This window comes from Corvus moneduloides, chromosome 6, assembly GCF_009650955.1.
Source record: "Corvus moneduloides isolate bCorMon1 chromosome 6, bCorMon1.pri, whole genome shotgun sequence".
Lineage (NCBI taxonomy): Eukaryota > Metazoa > Chordata > Aves > Passeriformes > Corvidae > Corvus > Corvus moneduloides.
Window position 1 is genome coordinate 16,275,076 of NC_045481.1, and position 25,225 is coordinate 16,300,300.

A 25,225-nucleotide genomic window follows, 5' to 3' on the forward strand; every position below is an offset into this window, starting at 1 on the left:
CAGCTCCCCACAGGCCTAGTGTCCCCCCCAGCCCCAGCCCAGCCTGAGCCCCACGAAGGTGTCTGATGCCTGGGGCTGGGGATGCCGCCCTGCTCACTGGATGGGGGTGCACAGGGGTGCCCTGGCTTCCCACGCAGCCCTCAGCTTCCCCAACTACTGAGGCTCCCTGCCAATTCCCTCCTCACTCCCTTCATAGAGCAGGGGAATACGAAAATACAGACATATGTTTAAGCCATTGCCTGCATTTGGACTTCTCCTTTCAGTCAATTTCTAACTGCAGCATTTAAGCCCCACAGATTTTCACTGCTAACTGGTCACAGCTAGCATTCCTTGATGTGCTTTTGAATCAGATGAACTGAAATAGTTCTGTAAGATCTATCATGTCTCTGGCTTGTAAAATACAATTATTTCTTACTAGGTTACACTAATATTTTGTAATTCATTCTTAATATTATTCTTCAATAAAGCTCTGCGCAAACAATCTATCCCACAGGAGGAACTTCTGCCAGATCCCAGATGTCAAACACATTTCCTTCAAATACAGGAGTTCGTGACCTTTTATGTTTGTTAATGTGACGCCATGGAAATTATTTATAATAAATAAGCATATTTCAGACTCAGGTGCTCCATGGGCCCTTTTTCAGTGATACAACAACCTTTCCTGATACAGGTCTTTCCTGTTTTGTTGTGGGGTTTTTTCCCCCTAACAATGAAGGTTTGGGAATAATTTGAAACCCTGTTAGTGAACCAAGTCCAACTACTGCACTAAAAGGTAGACTGAACCTTTTGAGATAACACATCTTTCATATCTTTCCTGAAATCAGCAACAGATAAGGTTCTAACTTTCTCTTTTATCCTTAACCCTGAAAATGCAATTTTTAAACTGCAGACTGTATAAATAAATTGTCTTACAGCACTGAATCAAAGAGGAAACTACTGGAATTGTTTGGATCTAAATGACATTTAGATCATTTGATATACCCACTGATTTTTGCATGCAGCAAGCTCATTTTAAAGCTGGGCTAGCACCACCTACCCACAGTCTTCCAGGTATAAGAGCTCTAGAAAACGTCTGAAGGTGTCAATATGTTGATAACACTTAATCTTATCTTTTTTCAGTAGGTGTGACAATGACCTCCCAAACCTGTGCCAGATTAAGAGCATCTGGCTCTTAATGAAGTCAGGCAAGAAAAGGATCCAATTAGAAAACAGTGCAAGGAGCATGCCTTGGCTCTGTTTCATGCTTTTCTCAACTACACATAAAGGTTTATAATGCCTCCTGAGTTTACTGGATTAATCATCTTGGATTCCTACATCAGCCGCAGCAACAAATGCCTCCTGAGGAGGAAACAGAACCGTTTGCTCCTGCACCCACAGTTACTCCTGTTCATTACTCCAGGCTGAAACTGATGGCCTGTCCAGAGCAGCACCCTTGTGCCTCAGTGGTTATCCACCCTGGAACCTCTCCTTGCCTTTGGATAGTTTGGGGCTGGCAGCCATGGCCCAGAAGCAACTGCTGCAGCTCACACAGATGTGGGACTGCTGTGGAGAGACAGGACCAAAGTGTTCTACTGCATGAAGGATGAGCCCTACTTGGATTTATTATCAGAATGTATTAATGATGTGTGTGTGCAAAGAAAATCTGCCTTACAGCATAAGGCAAAACATAACAAGCCAGCAAAACTGTTTTCAAATTCACAGTACATCAAATCTGAATGAGGTAAAGAGAATGTCTAATTTGAACAGCAAAGTACCTCCATGTAATTGCTTGTCTAGGCATTGTAGCAATATTTTCAAGTGGTACTGGACATTATGCAATAAAGCTGTCCTTCTGCAGATCTGTGGGAGGAGGCAACTGGCTGCAGTCTCAGATGGTGGACAGAATTACAACAGGTAATGTCAAGAAAGTGCGATGTTAAACATGCATTTGATAAAAGGAGAAAATAAAAAATAATAGTCATGGACTGAATTATAGCAGCTTTCTATAATGAAGTGTGTGGACCCCACCCAGCATCTGTGGCAGAGGAGGGAAGGTGTCAGCTAAACCCAAAGGTTATGATGGGAATGGAAAAAAAAAACAGGCTCCAGCTGAGAGCAGGACAAGGAGGATGAGGAAACAGTTTCATGTTTCTCTCAAAAAAACCTCAGGGGACAAAGATTACTGCTGCAAAAACTTTAATGGTAGTAAAATCCTCTGGCTGCAGAACTTGTTTGTAACGAAGGTGTATTAACTGCGTAGGGACTTCAGCTGAAAAGTACTCTGCTATTTCACTGAAATCTAAGTTGCGAAATCCTTTTTTCCTCTCAAAAATCTCTGCCTCAGAAAACTTAATTTAGTGGTTACACATGGAGTTTGGCTATAAGACATTGTAGGCTGTGTGCTGGACTTGTCCTGATAACGCCCTGCTTTTAGGTCCTGACGGCTGAGCTCATCACTTGGCTATTGCAATATATACTGGAATTTAACTCTGATCATAAGTACATCACTTGATGCTAGTTTCTGAAACTAAAGTATTTCATAAGCAGTAGTGTTAGATGCTTGCTTGCTCCAAAGGATTCTCAGGTGGGAGAGAGCTGGGAAAGCTATTTGGAATCATCAGCTGCTTAATTTCATGTAATTCTTCATAAACTAGGCAAGAAGTTCTATGCAATTATGTTTTCCACTTTTGTGCTTAAAAGATTTCAGTGTGCTCTGTGCAAACATTGATTCAACCTCTGAACCTATTGATTTTTAACATGGAAGTTGGCATGTCTGTAAGTGTGCACAGGTGGTGGGATCAGGTTTCTGATGCAAAGGATCACAGGGGAGAATTCACTCCAGATTTATACAAAGCTGCAGCCTCTATCAGCATTCCTGCTGAAAACTTTGTTCACTGGAGCATTTGCACAGAGTGAAGAAAAAGGGTCTTAATCTGTTTGAAAGTGTTTGCAGATGTAAGTAATTACTCGAGATTTGTGTCAGTATTTATACGTGGGGTTTTTATTATTCCAGGTCCAGTTCCTAAAGGTTTGAGGCCCAGAGATGATAATACAGACTTCTGCTTGTAACTACTTTCTATAGTCTTCTGGCTACTCCTCTTTCAACAAGAAAAACACTGGGAAGTTGTAATCCAATAGCATAAACAGGCTCAGCAACAAGTGAAAAAGTCTGCTGTGCAGAGGTTCAAAACAGATGAGACAGGCCTCACTGGGGAATATGAGAGGTGAAGCATAGCCCAGACTAATAAATTCTCCTCTATTGGCCCTGCGTGGGTCTGCTCAAGTATTTCAGCCCTGCATTTCTGGAGCTGAGAGTGCTGTGGTTTGGCAGAGCCAGCCAAAAGCAGCCCAGTTTATTAGCTTGGTCTTAGTACCAGTGGTGCCCAGAGAGGAAGCAGCATAAGGATCAAGAGCAGCTGCAGAGAACCAGGAATTAGTGAGGATGTGTGGTTGCAGTGACGGTCTGGAATGATCACCAGAGGAGAGGGGGGCCGACAGCAGGAGTCAGTGAGGCAGGGGAATATCACCAGGTTTCTCAAGCGAGGTTTAGTTACAGAAAGATACAGCAGAGCATGGGGCACTCTGGATGCTGCCCGGAGGCTGGCAGGAAAGCAAGATCATATTTGCAGCTGACTGAGGAGCAGGTTGGAGGAGCAAAGAAAAGATGTAAACTGGTTTCACTGCTGATCTTCAGACTAGATTTGTTTGGAACAAAAATCTTTTAAGGAAGGGGGGAAGTTTGTTTCCCATTCCAACTAAAAAAATCACAGGACAGTAATGGTCTCCCTATCCATATAAGATCAGGTTGTCCACATCCCTTACCATGCGGAGCTGAATTTTGTGCTTATTGAAACAAAATTCCCAATTTTCAAACAGCTGAAAGAAGACTGAAAGGTGTCCAAGCCATCAAAAGTGCCACTGGGATGTGTTAATGGGCCCCCTCAAATTACAGGACACAGTCTTGCCTTGATGAAAGAAGGAAGGTCATATTGCAAAGTGATTTTTTTTTCCTTTAACTGCCTTGTCTAAAATACTGTTTTTAATGTATTTTCCTTCACCACAGAGGCGACGTGCAGTCTCAAAGGATGGCTGCTACTGCACTGCAACTCCAGCAGCTGGAGAGCCATTCAGACAGGACTGGAAGTCGTTGAGAGCCCGAAAAACCCTTGAGCATGACAATGCCAAGGTAACTTGATAGCAGCAAGCTGCATACAGGGCCTTATCAGTAGTTAAACACACTTCTGTGAACAGTGAAAATAAAGCTGTTCGGTCATGTAAATTAATTCAGTTAGATGCCTTGAAATGTGTGTTTAATGTGCATCTTAGGAGGACTCAAATAATTCTGGAAGCATATCAGGTTACTGGTATTTCTTTAAAACAGTGACCACGCATAATCTCATGAGTTCCATTAACAGGAGTCAGAGCCTCTCTGCTATGTGATAACCCAGTATTTGCAACTGGCTCTGTGCAGAGATGAACAGAGATGCTTTGTTAGCTCAAAATTTATGAGTCTGTGCTTTTGGCAGAGGGTCTCTCTGCCCTTACAGCTCTGGAGCTTGAAGTAGCTGTGTTACACTGCATGATGACAGGCATGAAATTCTTACTTAGCAGCAGAGCTGTGGTGCTATTAAATTTAAAATTTAAAACATCGTAACAGAAAAACTACAGTCTCAGTGGATGGGGAATCCACCAAAGACTGCAAATCAAGAGCTATTAGGGCAACTGTAGTGCAAAACTTCAGTGATTAGAAATTTTAATGCTCTCAGACTGTAAAGAACATTTATTTGGGGAAATACACCCTTTTTCCTACTAATCCAGCCCCCACTTTTACTCATATTTGCCTCTTGGGATATTTTAGCACTTCCAGTTATCAAAAACGAGAATCAAGGAGAGACCACCTTGAGACTCACCGAACTTTTCCTTCCTGCAAGAAAATTTCCAAACCAGAATTTCCTGCTGAAAGTTCTGAACCAATCATCTGTGTGTTATCGCTAAATTACCCTACAAACTGGGCACTCTCGTGGCAGGGGCTTTCTCACGTGTCCGTGTAAAGCTTAACTTAACACGGACCCATATTCCAACTGGACATGCAGTTTTCTGAGAACATTGTACCATGAAAAAATCGCTTTTTCTCTCTAAAACAGAAGCCTGGTTGTGCTTCTAGCAAAGCGAGGCGCAGCTCCGGCACCGACTTTGCAGGTGTCATGGTCCAGCAAGCGCCAAAGAAGAGTTACGGGCAGCCATTGAGAGGTAAGTCTGCCCTAGCGAGTAGCTCTGGTGAGGAGGGAGAGTCCTAGGCGGCCGAGGAAACTCCCCCTCCGCGACAGGGCGCGGTGAGTAAGCGCGGCGGGGGCGCACCTGGCGGGCCGAGCGGGCGGCGGGGCGGCAGTGCCCGGCTGTGAGGGCAGGCGGGGGCCGGGCGGCACGGGAGGAGCGGCACGGAAGGAGCGGGGAGAGCGGCGGGCGACAGCCCCGTCCCGGAGCAGCTCCGGCGGGCAGAGGGGCGGCGGCGCCCTCCAGGCAGGTACCGGGCCGGGCAGCGGCAGCGGGGGGCCAGGGCGGGACCGGGGGCCGCGGGGAGGGCAGCGCGGGTGCGGGCAGGGCAGGTGCGGGCAGCAGGAGCTGCCCCGGCGGAGGCGGCCGTGTGCGACCGGGCGTCTCTGCTTCCTATCGAGCGGCAGGCTTTGGGAAATCTAGGCAGGTAGAAAAGTAGTAACTGTGTTGAAGTACTGGGGCATTAAATCTTCATATAAATTAGGTCCGAGGTTCAGTTGTACCTAGAACAGTTTTTGCTGTGTGAAAATGGCCTTGTAAAATTTAAATGTTCTGTGTGAATTAACAGCTAAGTGTTGTCACAGGCCAGCAGTAGCTAATTAGATCATCATCTTTAGGAACACTTCAAGTAATTAGAGATATGGTTTAGCCAAAACTCCAAAGGAAGTTGTGAATATAGCTAGACAGTTTCCCTCTGTATGGGATGAAATTAGCATCTGAAAACACATTATATTTACTGAAGTTGTATCCTGCTGTATCCAAGAGCACTGCTAAAGCAGCAGGTGTAACTGTAAGCCGTTTCAAGCTGTTCTGTTCACTGTTGTTGAATGCATACCATGAAGCTGGATTCCTGGCTGTTTCACATCACTCTGGTTATTAAACAGCAGTCTGAAATAAATGCCATCTTTAATTAAGCTGTCTTGCAACTCTCCTTTGATGTGGAAACATGCACGATGTCTCATGTGATGCATTTCTCTAGATAAGAATGAAAAGGTCGATATTATGACCATTCCTACAATGCACACTTCCAGTCAGTGCTGCTGTAATTGTGCAGGAGAAGAACAAGATCTCGGGACATCCATTGGGCCACAGCTGTCAAGTGCCTTCCCATCTAAACGATCCTGTGAGCACCCACACCTTGGAGCTGGACCCTTGCAGTCCTAACCCTCAGTTTCTGATCTCAGCAGGCTCAGGTTTTTCCCAGTGATACTTGCTGAATGCATTGAGTTTTGCTGCTTTATGTGCCTTTAGTTTTTACAGTGTTGCTTAGTTGGGTGTCCAAGCTGTCCCAGCATCCAGAAGCGAGGTGTACCTTGATAAGTTATTCTTGGAGAGCCCAAGTGTGTTTAGATTACATATCAGGGGATCAGGACTACTTAAAAACCATGCAGGGGAATACATTGCCATGCTTTTTTCCCCCCTGTTCCTGTTCTTTTCAGGTTTTGTGTATAGCTGTTAGACAGATGCGAAGAATTAAATTCTGAATTTGCATCTTTCGTTTCTCAAGAGAGTGCTAGACCCATAAACCTTTGTGCTGTTCTGGGCTGGTGGTCTCTGGCTTCTTACTTATGAAACTGTTTCACCTTGCTTTCATTATGTTCATTAGGTGAGCTGTAATCTTACAATTCGGTGGCTAGGGCATGAATCCAGGAGTGGGGAAGTTTAATTTCTAGTCTTTTTTCCAACTGTATGCTAAATATTAAAATATATATTTGCAGAATACATGTGGTTAAGCAATATTTAATTTCAAGAGAATATATTTATTACTAAAGTGTCCCTTGATTCTTGCCAATACTTATAAAATGACACCTACATAAAAATGCTGCACCCAGAGGGTATGTTGGACTCCACAAATGTCACATGAATTCCACTGCCCTCCCCTGCATTTAATTGAGATGATGGATCCCCAGGTGATTCAGTCCTCTTTATTCTTATGCTGTGGAAAGAATGAATGTGGGCAGGATTGTTCAGTCAGTCATGTGTGTAGGCTGTTAATTTACAATGTTGGAAAAAAAGTTTAGGCACTGGTCTCTTTTTCTTTGTCCTAAACCTCAGACTTAGTTGTTTTGCTTGTTTGTTTTGTCACTTGTTTAGTATCTGCTGGTTTGCTTTTCACTCAGCCTCCGTTGATCGTGTTCGTGGGTGGGTTTCAGTTGTAAGTTACTCTAAGTGCACTCCCCAGAATTGGGGCTTGGCTGTGAAACGGGCAGTCCTGCTCTGTCCCCCATTTTCCCCACTGCATTCTGACCCCACCTTGTGCAGTCTACCACAGGAGAGTTGGAAAACTACTTTTCTTTTTTTTTTCTAAGGAAAAAAAAAAGGTTTGTTTATTTTGGTCATTTAATTTTGTATCTAATCAGTGAGCTGGGCCAACTCACTGTGCAGCTGCATGTTTACTGGGCCCTACAGGAATGGCTATTGGCAAGGCAGAGTTGAACAGCCCCTCCAGTAGCAGCCAGCCCTTTAAGCAAGTTTGGGACAGGCAGATGCAGCATGTGTGGTGGGCAGAGCCAGAGGACCTGCCTTATCAGGACAGCCTCAACTAGGAAGTCAGGCTTTGGCTAGCTTAGGCCATCTATCTTCATGTCTATCCTACCTGCTGTGGCTTATACCAGAAGTACACTTTGGTGGAACACTGAACTTTTTTGCTTGATTAAGATGCTACTTACTTCATTTGGTGAATTTTATGTGATGCATATCCTGACGTATTGCTCCCCTCTCTGGACTCTTGTTTAATTTTATGAAAGAATGGCTTTGTTTACTCCGATTTGTTATCTCCCAAGATACCTTAAATCTGGTAAATATTCTCTCTCATCTAAGTAGGACAACATCCAATCTCTGTCAGCAGAGAACTTAAGATCTCGTCTCTTTAAAGTGAAAGGCGGAGCAAGCTCTGACTTGAAGCAGAACAGTCTCTGAGTTAAGCCATGTTGTCATTCTATTTAGTAATACTGCTCAGGCTCCATCAGAAAGATTGCTTATGCAGAGAGAAGTTAGGTTGATAGCGTTTTGCAGCCAGGATGGATCTTCACATCTAAACTGAGAAGCCTTGTGGGAAGAGGTTCAGAACCTGGGTTTTCTTGAGCTTCTCTGTGTTCCATTAAATTTTTTTGATGATCTTAATCCATCAAACCATGCAGAATTAGTGAGGATACTTGTCTTAAGCTTAGTATTTGTTTGCCTGTCATTGTAGCTGAAGTTGGCACTAATTCACTGCCAAAAGAAAATTATGTCGTCAATCTGATGCTTATCTTTCCTGTAAATTGTACTCTGGTGATTTTGTTTTGAATCTTTGTTTTCCAGTGATCTAATAGCCAGACTTAAATGTGAGAAAACAGATAATTAGGTCACAAATTAAGGCTATTGATGGTCTTGAAGGCTAATGGAGGCCTTGTGGTCACTGCAATGGCCTGAAGAGTGAGTTCTGGAGATGCTCCTTTGGTGATTAAAGCAGCTTTGAAATCCAAAAAAAGCAGTCTAGAAGGACCGTGTCCCAATGACTGAAACCTCCATGGCACTCCATTAATTTAGCACCTATGCTTTGGAGCCTGGAAGCTGGAGGTGGACTGGTGCGGGGTGCTGCAGCCTGGGCGGGGGGGCCTGGCTCCCGGCGCAGCTCCCCTGGGCACCGCGCTGGGCCCCGGAGCCCCTGCGGCCTCATCCACAGAGTGTGCTGGGGGTACAGGGATGCACACGTGTAGTGCCTCAGCTTTGGCTGAAGCATGGAGAGCCGAAGGCTGCCTGGCTTTTGTGGGACAGCCTCATCATCAGAGGTGTGGGAGGGCCCCTTCTTCCCACAGGAATGCAACCCCTCTCTCCCGCAGAGCGCTCATGCCTCTGGGCATGTGGCTTTGCCCACCCTGCCTGTTGAAGCTGGGTCAGGTGGTTCATGTGGCCAGAGATGGCCCAGCCCTTGACCAGGGCTTGACAGGGGCTGGAGAGGGCAGAGAAATGGGGAGGCTGTGGCAGAATTCTCTTCATAAAGTTCAGGCCTGCAGTCAGTCCGCTGTGCGTGTACGTCTTCCAATACGTAAAGTGCCTGCCATGCAGAGAGGAGGGTTAGTCAGGACAAGGGTTGAAAGTCACTTGAGCAGTGCCTTTGTGGTTAGTGGTCAACTGATACAAAAGCAAGTTGTGTCTCCTGTTTCTGAAAGAAATTCTGTTGTTTAGCACTCCTAAGTGACAACAAAACATTATCAAGACCAGTTTCATTTTGCAATAGGGGGAAATTCTAAAACTTTTAATTCTGTGTTGGGTTTGTTGGGGTTTTTTTCTCCATGATTTACTTTTGCAGAAGGGAGTTCTTGGCCTCTAGATTGGGAACTATCTGATTTTCCCGTTCAGGTTCTCTGTCTTCTCAGTAGTGATCAGAGTTGCAAAAAAATTTCTTCCATGAAGTCTTAATAAAACACAGAACATCTGCCTAAATTACTCTGGCTTTCATTCTGTTCAGTGGTACATGTACTTCCAGATCTAGTTTCACCAATGTGTGAAATCATGGGCCCAAAATCTCTTTGGAAGAGTGTTGATTTAAACTCAGTAAGATTTTTAAAAACTCCATACATTTATGGTGTAGCTATAGTTCACTGTGTTGTTAAACAATTCTGTCCTAAGGGAAAACAGGGAATGGTAGCTTCATGCTGCCAACTTCTGCTCTCAGGACCTCTGCCTTCTCAGAAGGGAGCAGAGCCCCAACACCATGTCCCAGAGTTGTAGCAGCATTTGGCCAATAATGACTGGAATCTTAGATACTGCCATTAAATTGAGACAGTTTTGATTTCTGCTGTTTTCTCCCAGTGTCTGAGCAAACTCCTTGAAAAATGCCTCTGTTACACAGTGCCTGGTTACCACTCATCTGCCTGGGCAGCTGCCAACAACTCCAGCCAGTACAGCTCTCCAGGAGGCACTGCTGGGGCTGTTAAAGCAGTTCTGGGTCCCTGGTCTGGGTGGATTTAATGCAAAAAGTAATGAATAGTTGTACTTTATAAAGGCAGTATCCTTCTGGACTTTTATTTCAGCGTGTGTTTAGGCAGCTTCCTGAGCTCAGTACACATGCCCTGCAGAGCCATACTCCCACTCTGGTTTGGATTTGAATTAATTAAGATCAGTTCCCATTTCCTGTTCTTGATTCATTCATTTAACCTGTTTTCATATATGAAGTGTACTTGAATCACCTTTCCTTTCTTAGTCTCAGACATAGTTTTTTAACTTTCATTTATACAGCTTATATGTTTGCTTCCTCTCACCACTGTGTAACTGGTTTGACAGTGACAGTATGGAGCAGAGCTGCTGAACAGGGAATCCTCACCCACTGGAAACTCCAAAATTGACAGGCTTTTTGTTTTCATCATGAAACAGGATAATAATTATGTGCAAAATAACTATTAAAAAACTGCTTCACCTAAAACAATGCAACAGATGTGTACGTGCATGTATATGTAAAGAAATAGTCCATCTTTGCTCTTGTGAAACTATTTTTCCATGCAAAATTGCTTGGGTTTCCTTCTTTTCTTTTCCCCCCCCCCCCCCCAAATATACAGGAAAAGCCATTTGCATTAGCTGTCTGGATGTTATACGCGTACCCATGTGTTTTCTGTATGGCTCTGTGGTCATGGCAGTGGCTGAGAAGTCCTGAATGCCATTTAATGCTCTTTTTCAGTGTTGCATTGAGCTGGTTTCCAAGGGCCATCTTTTCAAGACTAGACACATTTAGCCATGTTAGGGAACTCCACAGGCAGATGCTCTTGCCTAAAATACCTTCTTCTTGGCTGTCCTGTTGAAAAATGAATCCAGATGTTTCCAGTTTTCTTTGGTATCAGAGCTATAGAAGGACTGCTGACAGTTCTATTTTCGTGGCTTCTTGGCATTAACGGCAGAAAGAGAAAAAAATTTGATTAAAACCTGACACAGAATACATAAAGAAAGTCTTAAGTTTTAAGTTAGATTGTAAAGTAACAATTGGTGATGTGATTTGTTCCTAATCTGCTTAGAGCAAAGGACTTATCTTATGTTGAATTCTTTCCATGTTCTCATCAAAAGCCAAGTTCTTTTAACAGATATTTTAGTCTCTTCAGCTTTCTTTTCTGGTGTCCTGACTTCAACTCTTGCTTTGCTGTTTTCCATCTGAATCCAGAAAGGTCTGCAGTCCAACATAATGGATTTATTCTTTTGTGTTTACTGCCCCAATACATACAATATTGTACATTCTTGTCCAAGTCAGTGAATTTATCTTCAGTTCACAGGAACAGTGTTGTCAGATCAGTAATTGGATGAATTGGTTACTTGCCTAATGCAGCATTAGGAAGAAACATGATATCAACTTTTACAGCCCAGAGCACAGGGGATTCAGCACATTAAAATCCCAAGTTTTAAGCTTTATCATGGGATAGATTTATAATGTTTCTTTCTTAATTCAAATATAAATCTCACACAAGAAAAACTGGATCAGATTTATGGAAATTTTTCTTTTGGCCCTTGTAAATTATATTATTAATGTTTTGTATACTGGGGTAGGATGGGATTAAATCTGTATTTAAGGGCTGCAGGTGCAAGGCTATCATGCTGAAGCAGAGTCAGGGTGTCCCTGGGGTCCGTGTCAGAAGGACAACTTTGGATCCTGTACTCATGCCAGGGTTTGTTCCCCTTCTCCAAGGGGTGCCTGAAAAGCAGAAGCAGTTGTTCCTGTAGCACAATAGCTCAAGCACACACACCTGCTCAGCTTTATTTTTCTTCGGGGAAGTAGGCAGGAGCAGTTAGTTCTTCTTTGTGATGTACTGTGGTGCTCTGTGCCTGGGCTGCGTGTGCAGATGTGCTGAAAGCCATTTGGCCTCCTCCGGGCTGGAGCCCTGGGAAGAAGCAGCTGCTGAGCTGAATGAGACCACAGCTAGATTGCACAAGTGATCTTTAGGGTTCAGCTCAGGGCCTGCATGAGGAGAGACATAAATTAGATCATCTTTGTCTGGGCAGAGAAGCTGGAGGGAGGAGGGAAAGCTGGAGTGGGACATGGCATGTTCTCTCAAAACTGCATGTGGGAAGATGTGGCTGCTCCAGGAGAAGTTTCTGCCTTGGTACAGTTAGAGCTAGACCTCATTGGCAGGAGAACATGCGGAGCAGCTCTTGGGCTCACAGTGAGTTCTGCTGTTACTGCTATGAGAACACCCAAGCTAAGAACTGGTCTCTGAGGTGCTTTCCTTTCCCTCAAAAGAAGCTTGCTGAAGTTAAATAATATTTTTGTATAGTTGTCACATCCTGACTGACAGCAGTGACATATTAAGCACTCCTGCTGATTACAAGAGTTTTAAACTTTACCTGCAACTGTTACCTGTAGGAGAGCCCAGCAAACAGTATCTTACCTGAATGCTATGGCAGTCACCAAAGGGAGTGCGGAGATGCTGTCTGCAGGCTCCCACCTTCCTCCTTCACTTGCTCAAAATACAGTCAGAAGAATGCAGAGCCAGGGGTGGACTGGTAACAATTTGGAATGTCAATACAATGCTCTGAGAGCAAGAGCAGTCTTGCCCTTTCAAGTGTTAATTAATGAAATATTTTCTCACCTTAGATTATCCTGTGATATTGTTGAGTCTGAGGTGGATAGTTCCTGGAGATAAAGTATTGGTAGTGAAGGAATAGCTGTTGGAGTATTTTCTGAAATAAAAACATGTCTTTCTGCTGAAGTTGCTTAGTGTAGTGCAAGCGTAACTGGTTGAAATCCAGTGGTGTCATAAGCTGAGGGGAGTGGGACAAGGGCTCATAATGGGTCTTCTGGCCTTCTAAAGAAAAATTCTGCTTTGGCAAACTGTGAATGAGAGGAGGTTGCAGCATAGGACTATGACAGTTCAGACCCATGATCTATTCCATTCAGTTTCCTGTTTTTGTGATCAGTGAGAGGAACCCGTAAAACTTTCCCTGGTGGGCTGCTGTGTCATCATTTACCAGCATGGGAAGGTGCTTCCTGTGCCTGGGCAGTTGGTGGTTTGTTTGCATCATGGAGTGTCGCTTTACCATCTATTTCTGTTACCCGATTCAACTGCATAACTGCTTAAGCAACGCTGGGAGCCTCTGTGCCCCAGGAAAGCTGTTCAGTGGTCTGTCATAAAATCCCCATCAGCTAAACTAGGTTAACGATGAATGGTCTTCTCTTCAGCTTTAAATATGTAATTGCACTCTTTGTTTCATTTGCTGTACTGGGAGAGTTTTGCATTTCTTCACTATGTTTCTGTTGAACTGTTTGTAAGGTATCTCTCACAGGAATGCCCTTCTGGTTGTGTCCTTCAAAAAGCGTTCTCATAACTTCTCTTTTTCTGTTGTGTTATTTCAGCATCTTCTTTGTGATCCACTGCTTTCAGGGTGAAATCCCTTTTTCTTTCCAGTAACAAAAAAGAGAAAGCCTCACATTATTTTAATTTTCTTGGAAGGCAGAAGTGGAATAATATCTGCATGCAAATTTCCAGAGTTTTCATGCTCTTCCAAGAGTTGTGGCTCTAAACAGAGGAGAGTGTATGTACACACACCCCCACCCACAAGTTACTGCAAATATCACTGTTGTGGGGTTCTTCCAGAAACAGATATAGAAAGGAGCTTCTTATCATGCACCTGGTAGGTGTGTGTTGGCATGACATTTTTTGTTTCCTTTTTTTTATTCCTGCAGACAACCTGCTACTGCTGAAGTTTATAATGAATGGGAACAAAAGCTATGTCCTCTCTTTCCACATGCTCAGATCCACTTGAAGTACCTGTCTTTCCTGTGTGGGTGGTACAAGTCAGACCTGCCTACAGTCCCCAAAAAAATAGTTGGTTTTTTTTAAACCGTGGGCTTTATGTCTTTGGTGAGTGTATGTAGGTACGTGTGCTTTCCTTGCTGCTATAGTAGCAAAATACCTGGCGGCAAATGTCTCAAAACCATTTAGCTGTTTTACTAGTGTTGGCCAGTTTTGAGATATGGTGGTCACCAGCCATCCCTCTTCAGCTGAAGAGCTGTGCTGAGAGGGGTGCACAGCTCCCAGATGCTCTCCCCTAGAAGCAAAACCACAAAACAGCTGGCTGTGGAAGTTAAGCCTTCGGCAGCATCTGCACCATCAAAAGATAATCCATCTGACCTGCACCAGAAGCAGCTTTTGCTGCGCTGTGCTTCTGTTAAACATCTGGAGACCTGAGCTGGTGCTGTTCTGCTCTCTGAAGGATTTATATGACTGAGATTGACTGCATCTTCTGGATCCAAAAGGCAGAAAGTCATAGGGTGGCATAACAGGTAGCATAAGAGGTATCATAAATGGGGTGCTTGGCTGAGGTGTGAACTAGGAAGCTTGAGCTCACTTTCTCCAGAGTGCAGATCCTCAGATGTTGCGAAGTGTCCTGGCTCTGCTGGGGCTCCTGGAGTTGTAGACGCTTATGTCATTCGAAGATCTGGCCCAAATGCTTTATAACAACTGATGCTCCCTATTTCCGGATATTTTGTTTTACACATCCTGCTGTGTGAGAACTTACTGTTACTAGAATTTTGCTGTGGTACGTTTCTAAAATGCAGATCTGAGAATGCGTTGTATACATTTATGACTGGCAATAAATCTCAAAATGTTTGAAGCCACTGGTTTAGCCAGCTTTCCCTGTTTGAGAACAGCTATTTCACCTTTGTTTCTATTGTGTGGTTATAAATGTGTTACCTGTTCAACTCCTATGGAGCAGTGCTGTGACTAAATGCAGTAAAATTCATTGGCAGCCTGCAGTCTTGTTGCAAAACACACCCTTTCGTCCTAAGGCAGTAAAGACCTGACATTTCTTTTCAGACTACTTTCAGCTTTTAATATTTAACATTGCAATCATCCGTTTTCTATCATGTTCTTTTTATTTAATGAGTTGTTGAAAATATTTACTTTCTTCTCCAAACATCTCTGTCTTGAAATGGTTCTGGAGGCATCTGGAACTAGAGTCTTTGATACTCTGTTTATCTGATTTTAGCTCGGTCAGAATTTCTATCAGAGGAATCTGGAAATCATTAAGATAATTTATGTTTTCCATCTAAACCCATTAAAATAATAGTGATTATAATTCTCTAGGCTCAGTGTATGTGCGTGGTTAGGTTTTAAACTGTCATTTCCAGGATGTTCTAATAAGGTTGGCTCTCTTTTTGCCTTAGTGTGGAAGTCCTTTGGCTGAGTTACATTTGCTTATCTTACTTTGGCTTTATACTGGGAAGAGAGGAATGAAATGGCTTACTGAATTTGGTGAAAAACACCAAGAAAGAGAGAATTCTACGCGAGAGTGACAAGATCTGTGTTCAGTTCCCTCTTCTTCAACTTCAGTCTTCAAACTGATTTCTCTATCTCTGTTTTTTGTCTGAAAATGAGGGATAATTCTCTTTCTCCCTATCCTTTTGTCAGTTTAGAATCTCAGAAATGGAGGATGTCCTTGTTATGTGCATATTGCCTAACAAAAACTGACCCCAAAAAGTAGAGATAGTGTCAAGGAGTCTTAACTTCTTGTTAAAATGGATGACATTGCTGGGAAGTCAGTATTTCTTTGTGATTTGGTGGTGCACCTAACGAATGTCTCTATAGTTCTGGTTTGTTTCATGAATATAGTCCCAGATAAATTCATGTTAGTACAACCTTTTAACAACTGTTAAATTACATACTGAGGATTTTTGGGTAGCCAGCACCAGCAAAAGGATCTGGCATGTGGGATAAGTTTAACCTTTGATAGAAATGTCAGCTTCTGTCAAGGTCATGAAATACTTGCTTAGTCTTGTACAATGTTTTTCTTCATTTTCAGTTAATAAAATATACAACAGAACCTGCTAAATTTCTTTCTCTCCCACATGGTTAAGAGAAAACTTTTGCATGCAGTGAAAGTTGTATAAGTAACTGTAGGCAGCTTGGAAAGTACAGATACAAGAAAATACATTAACTGGGAGTCAAGCCATCTAATTTACTGCCAGGATTGCTCAAACAAACAAAAAAAACCCCAGTATTTATCACTGTAGCTTAATTAAGTGAATTTAAACTTTTAAAAGTAATTGAGGCCATCCACGTTGGGATTCCATGAACAAAGCAAAGTGCTCTAAGCAGAACAGGGGAGCACTGTGTCCACATGGCCTGTCTCTCAGCAAATGCTGTCATTTTTTTAATGATGTGGCTGTGGTGTAAGTCAAGGGACCCAAGGGCAAGTTTTGTCACTGAAACCATTACATTTCTAAGCTTAAAGAAAGGGTAAATAGTATTCTAGTCTCTTACTCATGGAACTTTCTTCTCAAACTCATATAATTAAGCTAAAACTGAAATGGAGGCTCTAAGATATGTGTCTATATACTTTGGCATTCACTATTGATATTGCCTTGCTAAAGAACAATCTGTAATCCTTACTCTTCTTTACAGTAGGCAGTGATGAATTGCATTATATTTGTCTTCAGATAGAAGAACAATGTATGAACATTTGCATACTGATAAATGGGGAAGAAAGATAATGGTTAAAGAGTATCACAGCTGACTTGGCATTACTGTGAAAAACATGGTCTTTTTTAATGATAGAAGAACAGAAGGTGTAGAACTGCATTATTACTGTTTTCCTCATTACCCGTATGAAGCCCTTTCTTTCTAGGTAAGGCACTCACCCCCTGTGAAGGAAAGGCAGCTGCTTGTGACAGATGATTTCCATTTGTTTATTTGCTCACATTAATGGTTCCAGCTAAACAATTCACTACCATTAACTGAATTTTCTCTGATGCAGAAAAACAAATTTTTCCACTTTATGTAGCTAGAAAGTAGGGCAGTACTAGCATTTTGGTTTCTTCACCAGCAGTAGCGAATAAATTCAATCTGGACATTTTGAGATAAAAGTCTGTTTTGCCTGTGCAAACTGCCACTGAGGCTTAGATACCATTGTTGCAAAGCTTAGAGCAAACAGAGCAGCTGTTTCAGTCCAGTTTAAACATGGTGAACAAGAGTGAAGCATATTAACTCCAGCTGTGTACTGATAACAGCTGGGAAGGAAAATCACTGCAAGGGAACCCAAAGTAAATTAGCAGCCTTAGCTATCATGAGTGTGCCTCCAAGGGAGGAGCAGCAGTGAAAATCTGATCCTTAGAACCATGGAGAATTTAATGAGAAATTCCCATGCCTCCTTTTGTGCTTCTGTGAAAATGCAGAGCAGGTTCTGGAGCTGGTGGCATTGCCACTGAAGATTTTTGATGCAGATCTCATGTTGTACTTACGCTCATGGGCAATTTTAAGATGAAGGCAAGTACTGAGAGGGATTCTGCACAGAGTAATGATGTCTGAGTTAGGTGAATGTCCATGGTGTAGTATCTCCACCTGACGTCTGCAAAATTTTGAGGAGCTTTTAATGAAAGAAAGATTTGGGGGACATTATAGTTATTTCCATAGAATTTGTGTGTTTCTCTAGCTGTCTTTTAATATACAAAGAAAATTACAGCACTGTTCAAGCTGCAGGTGGGAATGGTTTCTGTGTTGGAGCACAGATGCTTTCAGAAATTTCTTGCATTTGAAGTAACTCATAACAAACATGTCCATTTTTCATTTTTTGGTAAAATTGCATATTTTCTCTGTGCTTTCCCCCCCTATCCTACTTGTTGTCTTCCCCATCCCTTCAACCTATGTTCACGTTCTGTTTGGCATCTTCTAACCTTCGTGGAGTTAGAATTGTGTCCTGGATGTGTTCTACCTTTTGTATTTTAAGCAGATGTAAAAGGACTAGACTTAGCTAAAGTTTTGGACAGGAGGCAACACAGCTGTCTGTGTCCCTCTGAAAAGAGAACATAAGGATATGAATAAAGACATTTAAATGAGGCCAGTTACCATTGTCATAAAGTTCTTAAAACGTTAACCAGCTGTTAGAGACTTGTTCTCATTCTTTTGTAGATTACATGCCTCTTATTTTGCTGAAAGTCAGCATGCTCTATTTCTGTGTGCACAGCAAACAATTATATAATAAACCAGGTCTTGAGTTTCATGTGTGTACAATTATGAGATAGCAGTAGTTTCTCAAAGAAGGCAGTTTTGGCATCATTCATAAAGCCTGTTTTCAAGTTAAAAGTATGGAGTATGTCGAGTGAAAAATGTAAACACATATAGATGTATGTGAAAATAGTAGGGGGGGTGAAAGAGGATAGGAGAAACATGAACAAGGGAAACAGAATTAAAAACACATCTTGCAAATGACTTGACAATACCATGTCAAAACAGCTGTAAAGCTGAGCAAACTCTAAAGCCCAGTGGCACACACAAGTATGAGAATTTTAGGGTTTCCAAAAGACAGGGATCTGTCCGAGTGGATCACTGAAAGTATTTGAATGCCATATGTTAAAATTATCTCTTTCCTTGTGCTTTTATATAAAAATGATCAGTCTCAGTGAGAGAAATCTGACGGCTCTAATACTTTTATGAAGTAACTTTCTGACTGATCCTGTGTCCAAAAAGCAATTGCATATTAAATAGCTGATAATACTGCATTCTGATTTCAGTTACTCCCATCTACTGTGGTTTGTTTTATTGTGTTTTTCAGGTATGATAGCTGCACTGGATCACTGATTGAGGTCCCCTCTAAATTATAACACTGACAACAATGGCAACAGAATGTATAAAAACCTGCTGTAAATGGTGTTTCTGCATGAACAAGGAAAGTAAGTGAGTTCTGACATAATGAGGATTTAAGAAAAGTTTCGCTGTTTTCTTAGATTTCCCATTAATAAAGTGACCGTGTTAACCCTGATAAACTTGATTTCTCTTACAACATCCAAAATTCTTTCCATACCTCCACTTGGAGATTGAACACATGCTTGTTAGTGTTATGAATTGGAACTGAGAAATAACACTTCTCTGAAGTCTGCTCTTTGCAGTCTAGAATACTGTCCAAAAAAGCCAGCTTTTTTACCCAAGGCTCTGTAAAGGTCTTATATCTTTCAGACTCTCAGAAATTCAACGCGGTTTTTTTTTCCTTTTTTTTTTTTTTTTCTTTTTTCTTTTTTTTTTTTCTCTGTGGATATTTTAAACTCTGTTAGGATTTTCTTGGGTGTCTTATTTGTTCAAAGAACTCTTCTATGATACAAGTGTAGCTCTTGTGAAAATTCACTTAAAAGGAAGGTAGCTATAAATAAAGAGGCTTGGGCAACAAAGAGTTTGGATCAGGACAGGTGTCAGGAGGATGAATATCTTTTCCTAGTGCTAGTCCTGAATGCTGTAAAACTGAATGCTAGCAGCTGTTAAATAATGTATCGAGCAGAGATATTATTAAATAAAAGAGATCTGTTCATAGTATTGTTCAAAAATTAATGCACATGTGTGCTGTCTGTTTTTCTTGCTCTTTATTTTTAGCAGTTTCCATGGTGCAGGAATCTGAAGCAGTAGCTGCAAGCAAGCCAACTATTGTAGAGAAGCCTCCATTGTCTTCTGTGTCAGTGAAGCGTCAAGTTGGCTGTTCAGAGGATTATTTGCTTTCTAAACTGCCCCTGGATGGTCAGGAGGTACCATTTGTGGTCCCTCCATTCAAATTGGCTTATGTACAGCCAAAGAACCTTCCTAGTATCTCACATACTGGAGGGATTAAAGGTAAAATACAGATGGTATTGCTGAAATAGTTGTTTAACTTTTGCTACTCCTTGAAAGTTGTCAAGTATTCCTACTGAAAACATATGTTTGCAGAACTTTTCTAGAAGCCTGGTCTTGTTTCAAAGAATCATAGATTATGCTGAGTTGGGACACACAAGGATCATCAAGTCCAACTCCTGGCCCTGAAAAGGACACCCCAAGAGTCACCATGTGCTTGAGAGCATTGTCCAAACACTTTTTGAACTCTGTCAGGCTGCTGCTGTGACCACTTCCCTGGGGAGCCTGGGAAGCTTGTTTCTTTTCTCTCTGGACACACAGAGAAGTTTTGGGAACTATGTCATCCCACTGTGAATCTCTGTGATGCTGCATGAATAAACTGAATGGGAGGATTGCACACCAGTGCTCATACTCAAAAGTAATGGAAGACACTTAAAGGAAATGGAATCTTTAGAAAGAATTTATTGGAGACAAGGAAAGTCCTAACTTATCCCCAGCTTCCAGATCATTCAAGTAAAAGGAGGAGGGTGTTCTGGTTTTCATGGTTAATATTCTGGTATGTTTTAACATACTAACACATCTTGCTTTTCAAATTTTGCCAATAGATGGCTTGTGCTACTACTTGGCTGAATTTTTTGTCCCTACTATTTCCTGCTCTTTTTGCTGCTTTTTGGAGGCCAGGGGGCACAGATCCCCGGATATGAGGTTTCATATGATACTATTAATTTTTTGCTTTACAGCAGTCTTGTGCTTCAACCTCTGTTACTGCCATACTCAAACTGCCAAAATGAGGTATGTGCAATTTAGACAGGGTAGCGTTTTAAAAGAATAGGATCCTGTCCCACTAACGTGAGTTACAGAGCATATGCTATTGTTAGGCTCTTAGTCCTGCCAGGAGATGCATACAATTTGGTAAGGGAAAATTCTGGCACAGGGACATACCTTAACAGTTGTTTCCTCTAGAATTGCTTTGCCTCAAGGATATGATAAGCTGGTAGTACTTTCTTAGTCCCATGTAACTGTATTTCCTTTCTGAAGGTGAAAACCCTAATAACTGAAAGAAGTCAACCATATGTTGCATAATAACTAATGCAGTACTACCTAACTAACTTTTTTGCCTTTGTGTGGTTTTATTCCCACCCTTCCCTCTTCTCACTAGGTCCCTGCTGTTGCTTCTTTCCTGCTCCTGCAGGCCTATTACCAGACTTCCTCCCTACCCACTGTTGCATGTACCACTGGCACCATAGCCAAGCTAAGCAGCCTAGCAGAGCTGTTCAGTACAGATGGGCCATTCTGTGCCCCAACTTCTAGTGGGCTTTATTTGGGATGTCTCACCAGCCATTAACAGCAACTAAAGAGCTGGAGGTGGAACATGTGATGCCCCCTCATCTCTCAGCCTCAGCCCCCCACTTGCTTGCTATTTCAGGAGCTAGTTCTTGTAAATCCACAGTTGGATATGCTATGGAAAAGCAGGACATGCTCCTGATAATCCCCTTCCTTACTGGGTCTAGGTTTAGGCTCTGCCTTATCTCGTCGTATCTTGTCCTCAAGATACTGTACAGAGAAGTTCAAGATATTGTACAGAGAAGTTCATCAAGGACTCTGAGGCATGGATGTTCTCCAGAGAGAAGGAAGATGTGTCTTTAGATGAATGTTTTCCTTGTTCATGCTGTTAACAGTCAGTGACTTGTCTACACTGAGAATTCTGCTTCCTGATCATTTCTGAGGGACCTGGTATACAGAGTGGCCCTTAGGGTACAAGCTGGTAGATCTTCTGGCAGGATGACCTGACTATTCATAATTGTCTCTCTTGAGCAAATATTTTAAATGTTTGAACAGATATTTGAAAAGTGACTCTTATGTCAAGTAGGAAACTTTCATTTCTCTTTCCAAATATAAATGCTAATTTTTTAAAGTACAGCTTTTTAAGCTGCATTAGTTGTGTTTAAAAATGCAGTGTTTACTTTTTAGGGAGATTTACTAGGTACAGTGAAGTGTGCTGTCGTTCTTTCTTCACATTAGCCAAAGCACCAGCATACTCAAAAAATGCCTTTAAAATACTTTTTTCTTAGACTGTTGTTAAATATCTGTAGAAGTCCAAGTTCTGCTCTCAGTTCCTCACCATTTTCTGTGCACATCTGGCCATTTTCCTTTAGTGAAACAGGACATGCTCAGTGTAAGCTCTTGGCAACCCTTCTGAAAGCAATTAAGTTCTGGCAGCCTTTCTCTTCAGTGCTCACTGCAGTGTGTCTCATGCTCTCACAGAAGTAAGCTAGCAGGAAGAAGTGTGCTCCTGGTCTGGAACACTGGATTTTCCATCATCTGCTGTGTAGCAATTCTTTGTGGCCTGACTTTCAGTGTTCATCCCGATTTACGTCATGCTCAAGCTCATTGCACTTGAGTTCTTGCTTTATCACTGCCCATGTTCCGTCTCAGTGTTTTAGTTTTTTACTTTACTACTAGCACATGCAGGAGAGGACTCTTGAGCAGTGATATTTTGCCTCTTATGATGCAACACACTTGCGGAACCGAAGGCCCTTTATTGCGGGGTAAAGAACTTTTTTAAGAGATAGGTTGAAGTCCAGGGAGGTGAAGTGAAGGAAGCAAGTATCAGAGTTTGGCAGAATCCAGGTCGCCCCATTCTCTAATGTGCTGTTACACATGGCTCCTTTTCACTCCAGGCAGTAAAGAACACTACAGCAGTGTTCTTCACCATTTTGCTGACCAAGGCATACGTGTTTTTTCTGAAATGATTAGGGGCGGAGTAAGGGGCTGGGATTCAAGCATTCTCAGATATGTCTACTTACGCCTCAGCCAACAATTCAAGTAATTTTGGACCAGTGACTTTACCAAAGACAGACTTCCCATGGAAAGCAGATAAGGAGACTGCAGTCATAAGCTGCATTATCTTTCTGTACGAGATCTTCCTCAAGGTCTGGGGATCCATTAGTTCAGTAAGAATATGCTGGGGGTGGGGAACTAAATAAATTGGAGGTTTTCTGTACCCATGGTGCTACTTTTCCTGTTAACTTCTGTCTTGCTGTCTCTCTTTGGAGCCTTCTGTATTTAACTACTTGGGCTTTTATTGCAAAGCCCCAAGACAGGGTATGCATAGTTTTTTACAGCCAATTTAATTCCAGTGTTTGCTCACACACTGTGGAAACCTGACATAACGTGAATGTGTGTTTTCTTTTTCTTTTTTTTCCCTTTACCCAAAGTAGATAATATTGAAATATTTTGTCCTTTGGCCTGAAGGCACTCTGCCTGCCTTATGAAGTCAGGCAGCATGCATTATGTCTGGAACTCTTGCATTTGATGTTTACTTGTGCTCCACAGAGTCAGCCAGAACCTCGCTTGGTGAGCGGAAGGCAGAACTGCACGGCGTGTACCAGTGGCCCCGCTATGATGTGTACAACCCCTTCTATCTGGAGCATCGGGTTTCGCCAGACCTCATCAGGCGCTTCCAAGCAAAATCAGATAGTAGGAAATTATATGGGTCAGGTGAGAAGGCCCACACTCTTGCTTTTCTGTCTTCCTCCGTTTTTCAGGGTTTATACGTAAGAGGAATAAAAGCCATTAGTCTACAGGAGACTTGTTTGGTTATAGCAGTTCCCAAGCCGGTCTGTGTGCTACAGACACTTCTTGGTTGGTGAATCAATCTGCAGAATTGCTTAGTTTTCAGCTCTGCTCTGCTTAGTTTTCAGCTGCACTGTTACTTTCTGTCTTTTGGGGGCTTAACATGATGATTGCATGCATCACACAAAGGTAGACAAATTGGCAAAACGAGATACCATAGCTGCCTCCAGTCCAAACCAGGATGCAGTACTGGAGATTTCAGCTACCAGTAAGAGTGAGGGAGATGGAAAAAGGAAGCCAGGCAGTATGCTGAGTAGGAGGCGTGCCTGAGGAGTACATATATGGGGAGAGGAACAAGCGCCAAAAAACATTCAGAAGCAGATGACAAGCACAGGTGCAAAATGGGGCATGATGCTATATGCCAGATTTTTTTGTAGTTCGCTTTTGAAGCTACAGCAATGTCCCCACTTCTGTGTGTAAGAATGAGGGAGGGCTGTGAGATAGTAAAAGTTTAGATAGAAGGTGTTTGGCTATCTAGGTAAATACTGTCCTCTGTGCTGTTCGTTGGTATATGTATCCTATAAAGAACGCTGTTCAGACTGAAGTAGATGAGTAGTTGTTGCTTGTGATTGCTGTGGCAAATGCATTCAGAAAACTCCAAACACTCCAAGAAATGTACACCCTCTCCATGAAATCAGAAGCTGGCAACAGCTCGCATTTTTAAAGATGTTTTATTTAGAATGGCATATCGTGCTTATTTTCCGCTGGGGAAAAATGTCTTAGTCTGTGTCCTGTTTTAAAATAATTCTGAATCACCATAGAGACTACATGAGAAGGCTATTCTGTATCTTTTTTTAAGAGAACAAAACACAAATAGAATTTTAGCAGCCTTTAACACATATGGTTTTACTAGGCTTTGTAAGCACCTGTGATGGGAGCCAAATGGGTTTTATTAAACTGTCTTGAACATCTTCCTTTCAGTTCATCATCTCTTTTTCCATTTCTCTTCAAACTAAGTAAACATTTTACTAGTTTTGTCTTAGTAAGTTTAAACACAAGAAAGGTTATTCTAGAGTGTCTAGAGTACAGTTCTAAAACGCCTTTTTCCTCCAGAGTTTTTTGACAGCTGTTTCAGAACTTAGAATTTCATGTGCACGTATAGACTATTAAAGCAAAACTCTAAGCCTAGTTTGTTGCAGTGAGTGCTATGATATTTTTCATGTGTGTGGGTTTAGAACTACAGAATGTGTTTATTTGGAAGATACGAAATTAAAGTCTTGAATTGTAATGTGAAGCCCCTTCTCTTCATCTTTAAAAAAAAACTCTACACAAACAGAAAAATAAATTCATAAATGTTTTTCTGAAATTCTGATTATTATTGGTAAACAACATATTTTTATGGTTAAAATCTTTCTGCTCTTTTATCAACAACTTCCCACATAAAAATTGACTTTTTTTTCCATTAAAAATTTAATTTTTTGAAAAAGCCTCTCTTCCTCCCTGCCCCATCCCCATGTTCCTGGAAAATGTTACTAGAAACAGCAGATCATACTGTCTTTAAACCATTTTGGTCATTTGTAACCTGTAGGCTTGAGCAGATATTTTCCAATAGTTTGTGAAAGTTGTTCTTAGTTGAGTTTTCTTTCTAGCAATTAAGCTAACGTGATTTTTATTGTTCTCTTTGTCTTATTAGTTAGTGATTTAAGACCCAGTGCTTTGCCTGGCTCACTTGATGTAAGCCGTTCGATGTTTGATCTCAGGAGCCCACCTCACCGATTCATGAAGGTGAGTTCCCTTGTAACCAAGATTATACTGAAAACTCAGCTTACTCCGTGTATCTG

At 42.0% G+C, this 25,225-nt stretch overlaps 1 protein-coding gene across 4 annotated transcripts in view; it reads left to right on the forward strand.

The window, feature by feature from the left end:
* Nucleotides 1-2,841: 2,841 nt before the first annotated feature.
* The window catches only part of TC2N (tandem C2 domains, nuclear), a 34,958-nt gene continuing 12,574 nt past the window's right edge, over nt 2,842-25,225 (forward strand). Inside the window, exons 1-7 of one of the 4 annotated variants that reach the window (XM_032112817.1) lie at nt 2,842-2,934; nt 4,043-4,165; nt 5,124-5,229; nt 18,769-18,886; nt 19,578-19,811; nt 23,145-23,309; nt 25,078-25,169. In XM_032112817.1, the coding sequence (XP_031968708.1) occupies nt 18,829-18,886; nt 19,578-19,811; nt 23,145-23,309; nt 25,078-25,169 (549 nt within the window). In that variant the 5' untranslated portion in view covers nt 2,842-2,934; nt 4,043-4,165; nt 5,124-5,229; nt 18,769-18,828. Of the gene's footprint in view, nt 2,935-4,042; nt 4,166-5,123; nt 5,230-5,370; nt 5,504-18,768; nt 18,887-19,577; nt 19,812-23,144; nt 23,310-25,077; nt 25,170-25,225 lie in introns of those variants that run through there. The other 3 variants (XM_032112819.1, XM_032112818.1, XM_032112816.1) reach the window with 3 other exon arrangements.